General features: G+C 35.7%; 1 protein-coding gene and 2 long non-coding RNA genes across 4 annotated transcripts in view; 2 read left to right on the top strand and 1 right to left on the bottom strand.

Moving 5' to 3' along the window:
- Positions 1 to 3,002, top strand: part of LOC106063739 (tetratricopeptide repeat protein 8-like) — a 45,504-nt gene extending 42,502 nt beyond the window's left edge. For both annotated transcript variants that reach the window (XM_013222193.2, XM_056022179.1), the window contains exon 11: positions 1,803 to 3,002. In XM_013222193.2, the coding sequence (XP_013077647.2) occupies positions 1,803 to 1,919 (117 nt within the window). In that variant the 3' untranslated portion in view covers positions 1,920 to 3,002. The remainder of the gene's footprint in view (positions 1 to 1,802) is intronic.
- Positions 3,003 to 10,652: 7,650 nt separating this feature from the next.
- Positions 10,653 to 12,625, top strand: LOC129924894 (uncharacterized). The gene is made up of 3 exons (XR_008776773.1): positions 10,653 to 10,706; positions 11,758 to 11,825; positions 12,154 to 12,625. It is a non-coding gene; the product is annotated as an uncharacterized LOC129924894 (long non-coding RNA).
- LOC129924893 (uncharacterized) lies at positions 12,420 to 15,547 on the bottom strand. Its single transcript, XR_008776772.1, has 3 exons — positions 14,494 to 15,547; positions 13,907 to 14,016; positions 12,420 to 13,060 (listed from the first exon to the last, which is right to left on the bottom strand). It is a non-coding gene; the product is annotated as an uncharacterized LOC129924893 (long non-coding RNA).
- Positions 15,548 to 18,481: the final 2,934 nt, after the last annotated feature.

Below are 18,481 nucleotides of genomic sequence, written 5' to 3'. Positions count from 1 at the left end.
CATAGATCGCAAGGTCTGAAAGGGAATCAAAAGAAATAGTTTGAAAGTACGTTACTTAGCAGTACTTCCGTTTTATGACCACCGGATACACCTAAAAGCTAGCTATTTATAGATTTGCCTCCATTTGATGAAAATCTATAAAGGTTCAACCCTTTCCCACCCCCTCTCCTCAGCTGCTTGTGTGAAACAAGTGTAATTGCTTCCCTAATGTTCAGTAAACCTCTGTGTGAGTTATTGGCACATCTTGGTACACGTCACAGACACTTCCTTAGACTTTGTGCTACTAGCACTTCTGGTGTACACTCAAAAAGTGTATCCAGTGCCTTATTCAGGAGTTTTGTCACAGTGTCATTTACTGAACTGAATTTCATTTGGGAAAAAGTAGAAGCGGAAAATAATAATGTTATCTTGTATTATCATTAGTATTATTAGTATTGCTAAAACAGGATATACACCCCTCGCTCTCTCTCACACACACACAGGCACACTTCGACGAGTTTCTGTGTAAAAACAACTCCCCTGTTCCTGTTTCGTCTATCTCCACCCTCGCTATCAGCAGATTAGTTTGCCATTCACCAGAGGCGCGAGAGAGATGCGCCACGACGACGGGTGCTCAGTCAAGGAAGGAAAAATGAAAGGATTTTGTTACCATTGATGCTGATTGTGGCGCCGTGTCTCCGACACTGTCTTCCGTGCCCACCTTCTATTTCGGACCTTATTTTCATCTACTTTAATGGAACCTAGACAATGTACTACAATCAACATGGGAATCTGGCGCCATTGGATGGAATACATTATTACATTATTGTCGGTCTTACAGGGTGGACTTCAGGATGTACCCTCAAGGGGAGGTACGAAACATTAAAAGGATGCCGTTAGTTCACCAAATTCCCCGTGTTTTTTTTTTTTTTTGGTGTGGGAGGGGGTATTAAAAAATAAACCATTCTAAACGTCCGAGTTTTGTATGATTTTCCATCGTAATAACGAGAGACCTATTGTCACGTAACATACAGCAGCTATTGCACTAAGTTTATTTTTAGATTGAATATTTGCAGTGCAAGGTCATGGTTGTATGTTGTTGACAAGTAATGACAAGTTTATTTAAAACGGTGACGGTTTTTCTATAAGCTTTAAAAATAGTTTAGATGATACCAGTTTGTACCAGAGGTAGTATTTAAAGACTTGCATATTCAGTTTCCAGAGAGATCTGCGACTAGAGTAAATGAATTTAAATTGAATTGTGTAGTGTGTATATTATTAAAGTGATTTCAAGCTCCAGAATAAAAGCTTTGTATTTATTTGAAAGAAGATTTCAGTTTTTGAGTTTATACTTTGAAGTAGTATCTCCGGCATCACGCTATTGTTTGAGAAGTCTGAAATGATTTAGTAGAAAGAATCATACACAATTAGAGCACCAGAAACGCATTGCCTGTTCAACACAATCTCAACTATGACATCGTGACAATCTGTCTCAAACGTATCGTGTCACCGGTGTGGGTATCTTGAAGGCCATAGTTACGACATATGGCTCAGACAATACTTTATCTATAGTTGCAAATAAATAAACTTTTTTTTTTACTTTGCGCACGAAAGAGATGGGGAAATATAGTGGATATTAGTGCAAGCAGTTGACTATGTTTTTCTATGTATAAACTTCTTGTGAATTCAGTGCAAGTATTTGACTGTTTCTCTTTTTATGTTAATGTAGTGAAATCATTGCAATTATTTGATTGTATTTTTTTTCTTGGGTGTAAACACGATGATTATTGAATGAACTTATCAATGCTTATTTTCTTCTCCAGCTGGGGGACTTCCAAAGCAGTTACCTGTCGGCCAAGAGAGCCGTGGAGACCTTCCCTGACCATGTGGACTCCAAGGAACTGTTGAAGCAGCTAAAAGAACATTTTTCTTTATTGTAACTTTACTCTAGTCTTACAAGCAGTTATGTACAACTTCAAACATTTGGCCTAACTTCAAACATTTGGCTTAACTTCACACATTTGGCCTAACTTGTGCCTAAACACCAGCGTTCTAGACATTCCAGTTGAAGACCTCTTCAGTAACAATAATGATCTTTCTTGTACATCTAGTTATATACTTTTTTAAAAATGTCTTTTTGTCTCAGTGTTGGCTTCCTCTATCTTGTTGTTCTACCATGCTCTACGTGCAAGGAGCACAGCTCTTCTGTTAGAGTAGAACATTAGAGTACTAATCCCAGCATGCCTTTCTCTCGTGATCCCACTTTTGTCAGTGAAAACAGAGATCAAAGTTGATCTCTTATCATGCTAATATCATATTTCTCTCAGTACCAAATCCTTGACATTGTTGGACCGCCCCGGAAAAGAGCAGTGCATATGTGTTTTAGTGAAGGTGGGTTGGGGGTAAGGAGGAGGTGGACATCAGAATTTAAAAAAAAAGGGAATGGTATTGGCTTAGCTGGCAGAGGGGTGCAAATGTCAGAAATCTCCCACCCCTCCTGCCTCAAAAACCTCGTTTTGCCACTTGTTGCAACACTCCCTCCGTCCCCCTCAAAACCTTGTGTTAAAACAAAAATGCATCTGAACCACTGTTGGGGAGGGGGCGTTTGTAAAAGAATTTGAGGCGGAGGGTAGGGTCAGTATGATCAAGAAAAAAAAGTTAGTTTCTTTAAACTCTAAGTTATCAGTTTAGTTTTGAATCTAGACTCGGAACATTTTGTGAGCTTCTTGATTGTACTCATCTAGAAAGAAGAAAATGATTGTATTGATTTTGTATTGACATGTGTGTACAATCTAAATGGAAATGAAGCAGACAACTGAAGTCTCTGAATACAAAGTGTGTCTGTGTTTTGTTATGTTGTTTAACAAAGTATCAGGACTTACAATGTAAGTCTACTTTCAGCTCGCTTTCAGGACTTTAAAAAATGTTGATTTAGAGTAGTGACAATGGTGAATGTTCCCATGAGCTCCCTACATGCAGTCAGTATGTCAAAACTGTGATCTTATTCATTTACGTCCAGAATATTTTGTAATAATATAATAATGTAATAAAAATGTTGAATACACATTTTAATTTAAAAATGTCTTTTTTTTTTTCTTTCCCCTAGCTTGCTTGTATCCATCTGCAACTCCCGATATTAGATTTTTTGTAACTAAGCTTTTATCAACTCACTCTGACTGTCTGTCTGTGTGTCTGTCTGGCCAAACGTTTGTACATGTTATTAGTACTTGACTGAAATGATGGTATAAGCTGAATTAGTCCCCTTTATATTAGTCAGGCGTCTGAGGCTTAGTGAACATAAATATGAAATATTAAAGATAACTATACAATCCTCCATGTTCATAGACTCTTCGCTAGACCCACAGATCCGAATTCAGGTTCTTCCCCTTTAAAAAAAAATACATTTAAAAAAGTGATTACCCAGATTCCCCTTTCCAACTGGTCCAGACATGTGATAGAATCATAGTGTATTGAGAAAGCTAAAATCATGAAATTGCGCTAAACAAAAAACAATAGGTAAAAATATTTCTAATCACACAGATTTATTATTGTTAGTTTAGATCCATGGGCGTAGCCAGGGGGGGGGGGTTCTTGTGTTCAAAACCCCCCCCCCCCCGAAATGAAATCCCCCCCCCCCCGCAGGGGGGGGGGGACGGAATTAAGTGACTGATTTTTGCTTTCATTTTGTTTATTTTAGGTGAGATTTTAATACTAAATCATCACTTACCACAGCACATCCGAGGCAGTTTTGAGTTAAAAACCCTCTACCAGGGGGTTTTGAGATTTAAAAAACCCCTATCAGGGGGTTTTGAGATACAAATCTCTCTACCAGGGGGCTTTGAGTTTAAAACCCCCTGCAGGGGGTTTTGAATTTTAAACCCCCTACCAGAGGTTTTTGCAGTTAAATCCCCCTCTTCTATAAAACAAAACAAAAAAAAATGCAAACAACAATCCCCAAATTCCAACAGCACAGTTAAGGAAAATTTTGATTTTAAAACCCCCTCCAAAATTTACGATAAACCCCATCTTCATTATAAAAAAAGCAAATTACACACTCAAAATTCTATGAGCGTAGCCAAAGGGGTTTTGAGTTTAAACCCCTCCCCTCCCTCCAGTTGGGGTTTGAAGCTAAAAAGTACCTCTTCAATATAAAAAAAAAGCAAATTACACACTATAAAATCTATGAGCGTAGCCAAAGGGGTTTTGAGTTTAAATCCCCTTCCTCCAGATGGCTTTTTCTTTAAAGTTTAAAACCCCTCCAGATGGTTTTGAGTTTAAAATTCCCCTACAGAGCGTTTAGAGTTGAAAACCTCTCTCTTCAATATAATTTTAAAGCAAACTACAGTCACCAAATTCTATGATCGTAGCTAAATGGGGTTTTGAATGAAAAACAAAACAAAAAAACTCGAGATTTCTTAGTTTAAAACCCCTCAACAGATGATTTGACGAAAAAACTTTCCTTTTCGATATAAAATCTAAAGCGAAATACAGGCATGTAATTCCAAGCGCGTAGTCAAGAAAGGTTACAAATTTCTACCAGTGGCTTGGGCTCCATTAATAAAGTGTGAATAGTCTTCTGCCGAAATTGAAAATCATTAAATGTGTCTCAACTAAAATGGCTAAGACAGATTTTAGGAGTCAGTCATAGAGATCGGGTCTAAATCAAAAAAAATCATATGCCGAACTGGGAGTCGAATCCTTAGTAAGGTTGTGACAGAGCGTCGCATGAGGTTTTGCGGGACGTGTTCTCACACAAAATGAATTGCGCAAAATAAGAGTTGCGGAAACAGCTTGCCGGAAAATGCGCCGAACGGCGCGAGATGGTCTAAGTCAGTAAGAATAGCACATTAGGTTTTTGAAATAAAACTTTTTAATAGCAAGATAATGCACTGTAGATACCTCGGAATATGCATTTTGTTGGCTTTCAAAACCAGAAATAGTGCTCGGCGGCGGGGCTTCGCCCCGCGCTGGGGGAGCGCTGCGAACTCCCCCAGACCCCCTTGCTAGCAAGGGCGGGGAGTCTACAATAAATAATAAACGTCTTCCGAAAGGGTCAGAATGTAATAAAGATTAATTATGTACACACACACACACACACATATATATATATAATTTTTTTTCCGCAAGGGGGGGGGGGGGTCGGGGTGAATCCCCCCCCCCAAAACCCTCCCCGAAAAAAAATCCTGGCTACGCCCATGATAGATCTATTACAAATTTAATAACATGACTGATCCAGACTAATTGATACACTTAATATAAGCTTTGTTGTTGCTTTTTTTAAAGTATTTTTTTATTTCGCTTGTTTTACGGGGGGGGGGGTATCACGGGCCCCCTCTTATTCCCCCTCCCCTCTGTTATAGCATTCTAGCCCATTTATGTAATGCCACATGTTGACCTGTGTCCTATTGATCAATTCCTCGTATTGGTAATGATTGTAAAATAACGTACACTACAGTGCATCTGAAACCGGATGTAAACTGTAACAAGCTAATATCAATTCGAACTCTATCTTCCAATAATATAGTCAACGAAACATTCACATTTTATGGGTCATATTTTTGTAACAATTCTAATCCCTATAAATATCAGAACAGCCCAATGTCTTATGTGTAATAGTGAGCGTACTGATACTCAATAATAAGAAAAATGTAATTGCAAGTTCTTCTTGAGTCCTATAGGTGGAACACTGGGCTTTAACGGATATTTTTTAAAAATTTAATTGAATAATTAATGGAGTGATCTTTTTGAAATATTATTGAATTTTTTTGTCACGCTGCGTGAGTTTATGGGTGAAGTAGCAGCTCGATAGGAGAATTAAAAATGATTCACATTTGGACTAGCACGAAAGTTGTTCCCGGTCATTTCATCCCCTGGTCACTTCATCCCCCGGTCATTTCATCCCCTGGTCATTTCATCCCCTGTTATTTTCATCATCTGATCATTTTATCTCAAAAATAGTAATTACAAAAATCATGAAATTAGCAATATATTCATTTTTATTTAAATGACAAAAAGTTTAACACGTTGGAATAAAATTAAAATTAAATGCCATTATAAATTTAAAAAATTTAACATTTATAAATATACAGGTTATGTAAAAAAGTGTTATCCTGATATGAGTGGTCAGCCTTTAGTAGAAAACAAAAAATAAAACCTTATTTCAAGGCTAAAAATGACGCGCCCAATTCCAAGAAAGAGCGATTGAAAAATAAAATAAAGTGAAACATGGTCGTACTTTCACCACACCTTGGCCTTTGATGATAAGTTATCAGCGGCACGGTCATAATTATTCTAATGGCACTTCTATCTCTCAAATGATTTCCACTACTTCCACCAAACCTTGGCCTTTGATCATTACGTCATGCGCAGGATAATATTATAATATTGCACCCCCCACATCCAATAGAAGCGCTATAGCTAAGTACACACCCAGATTTACAATATATTATACGATTTCTCATCAAGAATGCAAAGTGGAAGAGGAAACACTATAAACACATTAGTAACATGTCAAAAAATATCAAAAAGTATTCTACATAAACATTTTTATATACCGGTATTAGATGAAATGAGGGCTTAAAGTCAAAGCCTTAACAGCACAATTAAACAATGAAAAACGAAAAATATTTAATTGGGGATTAAATGACCGGGGGATGAAATGACCAGAGGATGAAATGACCGGTCACCCACGACAGTATGAGTTTGAAAAAAACAGTCAGCGATAGACCACGTAAGTTTAAAATGACAGCACAGCCACGTAAACATCGGCAATGTTCATTAGTCTTCTCTGTAGACAAGATCTTCACTTAATGTAGTGGTAGGCCCTAAGCCCTAACAGTTGGTCGATACTCGGTTCATCCATGCCAAAAACAAGTATGTACTCCCTCTAAGGGAAGTCACTCAGTTACATTCAAGCCCGCCCTTTCTCTTTTTTTTTAATTTGATGCTTACTAATTATCTAGTGGGTGGAATGAGAAAGGTATACATTGGGAGATTCCTGAAACTGGCAGCGAATTTGATAGAGCATCATTCTTATTACGCCAATGTCCTGGGTTTGAACTCGTACTGGCCTTTTTTTTTTCCAATGACGATCAGATCAGATTTTAATTGAACATAAATTTGGATATTATTCCTTGTGAAAGCGAGGCTGTAATGCTGAATGCCTCGATTTGACTAAAACAAATTTGATCTTTCTAAATGAAACTTTGGCTTTGGCCAACAAAATTGGAGGAAACTAAAATGTACATGTATCCAACACTACTGCTTTCTGGGAATGGCATTGAACTTGACAAACGTGATTTAATGAACATTTGCGCATGCGTGCTGACGAAATGCATCGTACTTTAAAACATCTACATGACATCCCGTTTGCAATTGTTTGTTTGTAAAATGTTTTACATGTTTCGGATGCTCCTTCAGAGTTGAAGATGGGAGCGGACAGGATTTGAACCCTCGACAATCGATAAATCTAAACGACAGTCCAGCGCGCAAACCTCACGACCAGGCAGCCATCCAAGTGAAATCACACTTGCCATAAGTCCATTCACAGATAAAGTTCCGGAGTCGAGTAAACTTGATTCAACTCATTACTAAGAACGAAAAATGATTGTTAGCTGCTCTTTAAGAACCGATTTTGATAGATTACTTTAAATACTTTAAAAGTTAATTAATAAAATCACATTGATATTTTCATTTTTTGTTGTCGAGGACATGTGTGTGTGTGGAGAAAAAAATACACTCCACTCCTTATAACAAATAGTAACAAAACTCACCCCCCCCCCCCTCCGCCGGTAGAGTAACATGACAAGAAAATTTGAATTTTACAAAAGACTTATTTGTTGATTATAATTTTCCCAAATTACATTTTTTGTTAGGAGGCGCGGTGGCTGAGCGGTAAAGCGCTTGGTTCGAATCCTGGTGAGGACTGGGATTTTTAATTTCGGGATCTTTAGGCGCCTCTGAGTCCACCCAGCTCTAATCTGACATTAGTTAGGGAAAAGTAAAGGCGGTTGGTTGTTGTGCTGGCCGCATGACACCTTTGTTAACCGTAGGCCACAGAAACAGAAACATAATCTGCCCTATAGACCACAAGGTCTGAAAGGGGAACTTTACTTTTTTAAAATTCTTTTACATTTTTTGTTCATCCTGCTATCTATAAACATAATGGGAAAAGTCTCGACTTCTATTGGCGCTTCGATGACCTATTCATTTTTCCAATAGTGTACGTATACATCAGGTGGCCGCCGAATAACACGTCGGTATTTGTCCCTTTAATAATTTTTTTTTTGTTGAAAGCCCGCGAGTGATGACTTTCTATTTTCATGTAATAATAACAAACTGGTATTGAAAGTAACAAACTCGTAGATCTTTCTTAAATATCTATCTGAGGCGCTTAATTCACTACTAAGTTTGTATCTCAGAACTACACCAACAGGTCTAGAAGTTCAACTGTTGTTCTGCATTCCTGACGTTACCCCTGCTAGGCTGACCCGTTCAACCACTGGGCAGTCACATCTGAAATTGTCACGTAGAGCTGTGCATCGCACTTGGAACTCTAAGGCCAGCGAAAGCGAACAAGAGCTCCCTTCTACCGGCCTGAAGTGGGCGGTGTGTTCCTCCTTCACACCACCCTGTCTGACGGGGGATGAGACTCGGGGTTTGATATTGCGTTCACTTCCGGTGGACACGGACACTCTGGACTCGCGGACTAGAGACTCGGCCGAAGGCCGCACCACCGGGACCCCCGTCATTTTCCTTTATTGTATTGTGATAGTAAGTGTATGTGTTCTTTGCCACAGGCTAACCGTGCGGGACACGCCATTTATGTAACGGCCCCTTGAGGGACGGCGCCTGGACGTTGACAGATCGCTGCTGGAGTTCTTTTAATCCCCGCACAATTCAATGAGGATGCTCTCGCACCCTCTTAGACACTTCCGCGGGAACCTTGTTGTGCTACTCTTTGGCCTAGTCCTTTCACGACCGTTTCCACCCGGGCGCCACGATGAGGCAGGGTAGCATGCCGGGGGGGGGGGCAGGTACAGGACAGGGGTGTAACTTAAGGATGACACTCTACTCTGCGACAAACACACGCACACCGAAATCTTTTCACAACACCGTGGTAAGTGAAAGTCGGACCCGCGAAAGACAAAGGGACCACTGTATCTGTTAGTAATAATAATTAAACTATATAAAGCGCGTTAACAAACACCGGGGCCAGATTTGTATGAAGTATAAATGTCGAGAGCCGCTGGTATAGAAAGTATACCCCAACGTCAAATCTTTTTTTTTAAAGCAAATGCAGCCAGGATAAATGGGAGATAATTTAAAGCATTCTCGTTCTTTTTCGTCTGCTAGATTTCATAGCATACCCAGCTCGTTAGGCCACCTTGACGTCAACAGAAATTAATCAGATGCAATAACAAGCTTCGCTAGATCAACACAAAGTGCTCTACTTGATATAGCCTACAACAATAGAGGCAGGGGCATTAACTTGCAAAATGTTGGAGCGCAAGCTAAATAATACGACCAAAACGTCTTCAAAAGAAAGTGTCTTTTTACAAAGCTTGTCCAGGGTAACTTGTCTGTCTGTCTGGTGGTAAAAAGTTTGTACACGTTATTTCTCCCAGACCAATTCTCGAATGAAGTTGAAATTTTGCACAACTATTTCTTGTACCTGACAAAACAACAATAAATTAAAGAAAAAACAAATTCGGTAATGAACTATTGGCAATTAACCGTTTTATTTGGTATCGAAAAAGGGTAAAAATAGTACTTGACAGATGTGGTGGTATAAGTTGAGGAGACTTGAGCCCTGAATTTGAGTTCAAGTCTTACAATTTTTTCTTCGACAATGCATTTCAAAAGCGATCACGGTAAGATTCACACAGATTTACTTCGATCTCCCCTCCCCGTTTCCCAAACTGGTCCAGACAAATTGATAAGATCATTGCGCATTGAGATAGCTAGAAGCATGACATTGCGATAAACAAAAACACTTGGTAAAACTATTTCTAATCGAACAGATTTATTATGGTAGGCCTTGATCCATTACAAATTTAATTACATGACTGATTCAAACTGATTGATACAGTTATACTTTATATCATTTTTTTTAAGTATGTTTTTATGTTTCTCTTGTTTATATATATATATATATATATATATATATTTAATAACAACACACATGAAATATGCTCAGACAAAGCTTATCAGAGAAGATCCAAACTAAATTTCCATTTAGCCTCTAGATATTTAAACATTTTTTGTTTAAATAGTAAATTAATTCGCCCAAAGCATAGACTATATATTACATGGACTGCCAACTCTACGCACTAAGCCTATATTTTTCAATAAACAAGTCCCGTTCACGGAGGCGTCCTTGGTTGCGTGGTAAATTGACTTCCGGTAGATTTTTTTTTACGTATAAAGAAACCATTCTCGAAGATTTTCACCACCACTTTTACAGCAAATCATGAATGGAAACTGAATTGTTAAAGAAGATGTTACAGAGGTAAGTGTGCACAAATCAATTTCTGACTTAGATCTATAACTGTAAAGCTTTATAGCTGATTTTCTTAGCCAATATAGACTAATTAGCCAAGCCTGTATTTCGTGTATTTTCTTGTTTACGACATTGATTGAATTGAGGTTCTTGTGAGAGCATAGCCTATATATATATATATATATATATAAACCAAATAGTAAGACTTATTCAGAAGGATAACCCGGTAAAATTAGATCTATATGCTCTTACTATAATAGGCTAAAATGACCTTTCGTTTATAAGTTGTAAAAAAGTCCTATATTATGTGTAGGCCTAAAGTAAAAGTAATAAGTCTAGATGTAAAGTTTTCTCCGAGTTGAAAAATGTAAGAAAAGTATGTTTGGCATTTAGATGCTGTCGTTGATAAAATAGAAAAAGTACATTCTGTGATGTTTTATGGCAAGTTATTATAACACAGTGCAGGACAGGCCACTGTCCTGTTGCCTCATGTTTCTCACGGCTATGGCCAAATTTCGAATCCTGGTGCCCCCGTGCCTCATTTTCTGTTTGACTGCCCCAGACTTGCTGATCTCAGTCTCAACAGGTCAGAACCAAAAATTCTCGATCTGTATGGTGACATGTATGCACTACGCAATACAGCAGGGTTTCTGTCCAGGTCTTTTGCAAGAGAAGATTTGAGCCTCTCAAGCCCTCACTCAAATGGAGTTTGATGATGGTGACTTTTTATGCCCTTTTTTCTGTCTTGGTGAGAGTTATTGTAAGACTGAAGTATTGACTAGCCTTTGTAATAATTACTGCGAAAGGTAGTGAGAGCAGCATCGTCGTCAAACATCAGTTCCCTAATCAGGTTATGTAGTTTCCTCGTTTTGGTCAAGCCAGTTTAAGAAGCCTTCCATCCGATCTACTGTGGATATATAGGGCCTACTCCATCTTCCAAGGCGCTATGAGAGTACAGACGAAACAATTCCGAATAGTGTTCATGGCCAAAACCCATCCTTGTTTTACCCTGCTCTTGATAGATAATACCGGTACCTAAAAGTCTTAGAGGAAGAACTGTCAAACTTTACAGTTCATATCATGTGAAGCTAACAGTAGTTTCAATAGCTTATTTGGACAGACAATTTTCACTAGTAAAAACCACTTCTGCTTAGTGTGAGCATATTGCTAAATGAAGTTCATATTTCTATTACTTTCTACTCAAGTCACCCAAGAGAAATTTTATTTAAAGCGAAAACTTTTTATAATGCATTTTTCATTGTTTTTTTTTACTTAAGGAGCATACTACTTCCACAAACCTGATTTGATTGTCACTAACTTTCAAATTGAAAGGGATCTACTACAAGTGAGATTTTCTTTTACTTTCTCCAATAACATTGTGTTATCAATACATGTATCACTTTAAATTACTTGTAATTGTGAAATAATAGGTAAAAAATCTCCTTAAGTACATGTTATATTTAATCCTATGCATAAAATTTATTTACATAAAAAAAATCATTAAAGCAGGCCTAATTGTAGAGAAAAAATTATTTCTTGTGATTGCATTGAAATCAACTTTAAAGATGCTGTCCATTGTTGTAACATAAAGTAGTCTTACATTTTTTAATTAGCAAATATATATATTTATAACATGTCTAAACTAGTTTGAATTTCTTTTCTTTTTTTCTCAGCTGCTCATGAATTTCGAGATTTTACAGCTAATAGAGGAACAAATTTTATCTGCTTCCACTTAGCCAAACAGCATGGAAATATGCTATTGTAATGAGTAGAAGATATTTGTATCATGCAACAGCTAATTATCAGTACACACATTTCAAGATGAGGAAAAGAACAGTATAAGCTACATTCATTGATGCATTATTTATACAAAAATGTATAGTCAACCCAGTCATCACTCCATTTTTTTATGAAGCCAGTTACAGTTACCATGAAGGGATGAAATTTCAGATAATATTCTGTTTATTTCATGAAATGAGAATAGGCCTACATCAGAAATTGAAATGGTCATCTTCAGTATTTAATGTTTCATCTAAAAATGATAATTATATTAATACATATTTGATGTACAAACAAATGAAAACCATTCAAACACTTTTTTTTTGTGAAGTATAGATGATTAAACTTGTAAGTGTCTGAACAATACTACATCGACATTAACTTATTATTGTAGACTTTTTACAGGAATGTATCTTAAGCTGTACTGAAAGAGAAAGTTGCTATAATTTAAATAATAAAATTTAATAGTTTGAACATGTAACTAAAAATTGAATAATGCTAACATTTATTGACAAGTGAATATTGGTAATGATGTGCTTTCTATTTTAATAAGTCAATAATATTAGTAAGAACAATATTATCTTCACTTTCTTAATATTATAAACACAATATTTCCTGAAAAGATTTTTTTAAATTATAGAAATAATGCTCAAGTCTTCAGAAATGGTAGTTTTCAGAATCATCAAATCAAGGACAACATAGTATTCATGAACTTCCAGCTATCAGCAAGCTCCTAGTAGGTATTATGGAGCACATTCTCCTTCAACTCAGAGGATCACAGGCACTGGACAAATTCTAGTACTGTTGATGGAATAGAAACAACATACATTAAATTCATAACAAGTCACCAATTCAATCTTAGTTTCATATAGTACCAAACTTCCATATGTTCAAGTCCTTTACGGATAAAATCAATTCTGAAAACATCTAACAAAACAGTTCCTTAAAAAGTATATTAGGAGTATAGTAAAGTATATTAGAGGTTTTACACAAAAAATGCTATGGGAACATATTATGAAACTAAAATATTACAAAAAAAAGGAATAGTATAATAATAACAATATTTAATCTTTGACATTATATTCAGTAATATTATGAAAATTTAATGAATGATTAAATGCACTTGAAAGTGAAGGGAACAGATTTAAAAAAAAATTCAGGAAATTTTCTGCACAAGCATGCTGAGGTAACCCAAATAAAGAGTCATTGAATATTGTACTGAGTGTTTGAAACATAATTTTTTACTGCATACATTAAATTATAAACATATCTTTGCAAATTTAAAGGGAGAATTTGAAGACAGCTTTTATTCTTTTTGCACTAAGATAAAAGTATTAAATTTTAAGCTGCCCTACTTACTGGAAGGACGTCTGGTGGCTTAGCGGTAAAGCGCTTGGCTTCTGAACCGGGGACCGGGGTTCAAATCCTGGTGAAGACTGGAATTTTTAATTTGAGTCTGAGTCCACTCAGCTCTAATGGGTACCTGACATTAGTTGGGGAAAGTAATGGCGGTTGGTCACTGTGCTGGCCACATGACACCCTCGTTAACCGTAGGCAACAGAATGGTCAGAAACAGATGATCTTTACATCATCTGCCCTATCAATCACAAGGTCTGAAAGGGAAACTCTACTTTTTTTTTTACTTACTGGAAGTTTCGTAGGAAGAGTTTCTGGCATAACAAGTGAGTTTTGTGGCATTCATCCTATTGATAAACTCTTAGAAATAAGAAAGCATCATTTCTTCTTGAAATATACATCTGCGGAAAAGAAAAGAACAATTGCTTTTAATGTGAGCAATAATAAAATTCTAATTAAATTTAAAAAATCTCCAAAATATTTATAGTGACTTAGTTCAAAGAATTAAGTAAAGACTTTCTTTAAGCATTTTCTCAACTCATCTGACATCCTTTTCCACCAAGATAACTGGTTAATCTGTACTTCTAATTGAGAATTGTTGCATAATATATTTAATTCTTATGCAAGAAAGTATAATTTGAAGGAAAACACCTTAGATAACAAAAGAGTGGTATTGGCCTGCATGAGAAAATTATCACTTTAGAAATACCCTGCACAGGCTGGAGGGAATATAATATGTTTTATTTACAACATAACAACAATATTGTGTAAATATTCACCTATAAGTTAGCTTTAAATAAAATAGCACATGGATTCTTACAATTAAAATAGACTTACATAACGTTTAAAAATAAATGATTAATTACTTAAAAACTTACTGTTAAATGTATTTATACAGCTTCTGGCACTGTGTGAAAACTCCTTTGAAAACAATAACAGCATATTGTGGCAGTATCTGGGTAAATACTTGAATCCACACATTGAATGGTAGCAATTAGAGCCCTTTGGGTACCTTTCAACATTCTTTGTGTACTTCTTTGGTAGTTAAGAGAAAAGTTAAGATCTAGATCTACAGTGAATAAATAGCACAATTTGGTACCTATTGCCTACTAGAATATGTGAGAATAATGAAAAACGAAAATAGAACCGATTAGAATGTCTAGTCCAATCTAGTACAGTTGTTTATATCTAGGCAAGATATGAGTTGTGATCAAAAGAGCTAGATCTAGTACATGAGTAGGGTCTATGTTAATGGGCATGGCTGTAGATAGTAGTATTGCTCATCAGAAACATTAAATCTGTAGTGTATAATCAGTGTATAAATCACAAATGGGAATAGATCTAGATACAGATTCTAGATCTTATAACTTTGTCTTTATTATAAGTATAAGAGTCTAGGTCTATTATTATCATATAAAATATAGATATAAACTAGATATAGATTAGAGTCGTTAGTAAAGATAAAGTAGATCTTCAAATAGTTTAAAGAACGATCTGTGACACTGTGAGCCAAGCACTTCCATTCATGATTCACATATGAAGAAGCTAAGGCTAAGGCGCCTAAGGGCTAAGTAAGACGAAGTTTAAGTTAACAAGTCAGGAAGTCAGATTAAAATTAATCATCAAGATCAAGGTAAGATGAAGCTGAACATCTAGACTTGAAATTATCCTAGATCTAGTCTAGAGTCAACTAGAGCTAGATTCTATATAATAGGGGGCCTATATAGATTCTATATCTTCATTCTCTGGATTTATCAGACACACAAAGATGATGAATCTAGAGACTCGACGTTCATAATATTTTTAGTCATAATTTTGTTAAGAGTACTATAGGCATAGCCAGATTTTTTATAAAAACAAATTATTATTTTACAAACTTAAAAATGGGCATTTACATAAATAGTGTTTAGTGTTCTATTATATATATATAGTAGTGTAGTAGTGTGTTGAGTGTAAGTTCGTATTTGTAGATAAAGTTTATAGCCATAGGTCACTACATCTGGGTGAAAGTCTACATGTTTATGTGTACAATCACTTTCTAGTGAAGTAGAGCCTGATGATTCTAAAATTTTATTGGGCGAATATATTCCAAACAATATCAGATCTTTTTATAGCTTTTAGAAGAATTGGATGTTATTTGGGATTCTAGTTAGTTAAAAAAAAAAAAACACTAAAAACTTGAAGGACAAATTGATGATTTTTCAAAAGGTTTAGATAATAGTGAACAAATAGATGCTATCTTACTAGATTTTTCTAAGGCTTTTGACAAAGTTCACCACCATAGTTTGCTTAAAAAATTAAAATATTTCGGCATTAATGGTCCACTGCATCAGTGGATTAAAGACTTTCTGATAGGGAGAGAACAAACTGTAATAATAAATGGCTCTAAATCAACACCGATAACAGTAAACTCAGGTGTACCTCAAGGAACAGTCTTGGGTCCACTACTATTTTTAATTTACATAAATGATTTACCAAATTGCATTACTTCAGGAACAAAAGTCAGATTATTTGCAGACGATTGCATAATATATAGAACAATAAAAACAACACAAGACACAGATATTTTACAAAGAGAATTAGATGAATTACAGAAATGGGAATCAAATTGGAGCATGTCTTTCCACCCAGAAAAATGTCAGTTGTTAAGAGTAACAAAAAAACTAAAACAAATTAATTCCACTTATCTTATTCATGGCAAACCAGTAACACAGACTAAAAACGCAAAATACCTAGGTGTTATAATAAATGAAAAACTGTCATGGAATCCACATATTGATGAAACTACAAAAAAATCAAACAAAGCATTAGGATTTATTAAAAGAAATTTCTATAAATCAAATAAGAACATAAAACTAAAATGTTATTTAACCTTGGTTAGGCCAATAATAGAATATGCATCCTCTGTTTGGGACCCCTCAACTCAAGAAAACATTAAGAAACTAGAACAGACACAAAATAGAGCAGTGCGATTCATAACAAACGAATATTCACATTTGACTAGAGTAACACCTTTAGTAAAATCACTAAATTTAGAAAGCCTTCAGGACAGAAGGCTCAAAAGTAAAGTAGCAATAATACATAAAACACTGAACCATAATCTTCAAATACAAAAACAAAATTTAATAAAATACTCTGAAAGACACAAAGATAAAGGCACATTCCTCGTCCCATATGCTAGGACAAATTTGTACAAATACTCCTTCTTCCCTAGTGCTATTAGAGCATGGAATGGGTTGCCTGAGCTAGCCAGGAAAACCAGTGACTTGGCAGAATTTAAGTCATTGGTTAATATGCATGACTAAATGCATGACGCGTAGGACGTAATCATCTTCTTTTTTGAAGTAACGTCTGTATTATATAAGATAAGATAAGAAGGCCGAAATTTTTATGCAGATTTTTCAGTTAGTCATACATACATCGTTGATTTTTTTTTTATGGTTGATTTTCCATTACTATAGATAAAAATGCACATTATCTTGAAATTAAAATCAAATTGAATAAAAAAAATATTTGTAGATCTGAACAAAAGTTGGTAAAGATGTAAGATTGTAGGCTTATTGACTCACTATATTGTTATTTTATTTAGACTGACTCATTCACAGACTTAACTTAGGCCTATATCACCCATTACATACAAAATTAATAAATGACACTCTCAGAAATGTATTGACTCTTTCAGTAAATCGCTTATCACATTTAAAATATACATTGTAAAAATAATGATAATAATTATCAAATGTGATGAAAAAAAAAAAGAAAAACAAATAATCCAAACTGGCAGCACCAATTAGCAGACAATTAATGTCGTAAACAAGAATACACGAAATAGGGCCTACAGGCTTGGCTAATTATCTATATTGGCTAAGAAAATCAGTTACAAAGCTTTATAGTCATAGATCTAAGTCACAAATTGATTTGTGCACACTTACCTCTGTAACATCGTATATGACAATTAAGTTTCCATTTATGATTTGCTGTAAAAGTGATGGTAAAAATCTTCGGGAATAGTTTCTTTATATAGTAACAAATTCTACCGGAAGTCAATTTACCACGCAACCAAGGACGCCTCGGTGAATGGAACTTATGCTTAGTTTCCTTAGTGTTGGCAGTCCATGTAATATATAGTCTATGGCCCAAAGTAAAGCACAAACGAAAACTTAAATAGACCCATGTCTGCATCAGTTGTGGAGACATGCAGGTCGCTGCTGGGTTTGAAACGCTGTACTCATCCTTAATCTTTGAAATCGAAGCTCACTCCGTCTGTCTGTCTGTCAGGTACACATTTCATTTCTCCTAGTTTTCATTCTCGGATCAAGTTGAAACGTTGCCACAATTATCCATAGTTAATAGCGAAACAAACATTTATAAAAAAATAAACCAATTAATTAATTAAGTAACGGTAATTCATTTTAATATAGAAAGGGAAATAAATTGTACAGTGTTGAGATATACGGCAGTTCTTTCCCTTATATTAGCTTTGTTTTTTTTTTCTTCATAATCATAATAATCAAAGGAAAAAAATCCAATGAGCTTAGGCCTATAGATCTATGTCTGATTTTGAATAATATAACGGAAGTGGCGTGGCAACGGTTAAAACATTAGCTAGAGACAACAGGTATTCTAAACATCTTTTCTTAATTTACATACTCCAATCAGGACGTCTCTATATAGGCTCTCTTGCTTAAATGTAAATCAGGATCCATGTCCCAAAGCTAAACACCCACACAATCACATACACTTCTAGTTCGGCTTATAACTGGCATCAAACTCTCCTCCATCGGCCTGTCTGAATTACTGAAGGGATCCAAGCAGATGTAAATTTGTTAAAGCCCCATTACCGATGGTTCGTATCTTAAGACGCGC

Source organism: Biomphalaria glabrata, chromosome 3 (genome assembly GCF_947242115.1).
Source record: "Biomphalaria glabrata chromosome 3, xgBioGlab47.1, whole genome shotgun sequence".
NCBI classification, from domain to species: domain Eukaryota; kingdom Metazoa; phylum Mollusca; class Gastropoda; family Planorbidae; genus Biomphalaria; species Biomphalaria glabrata.
Note: the sequence above shows the minus strand (reverse complement) of the source record. Positions and strands in the feature narration are given on the sequence as shown.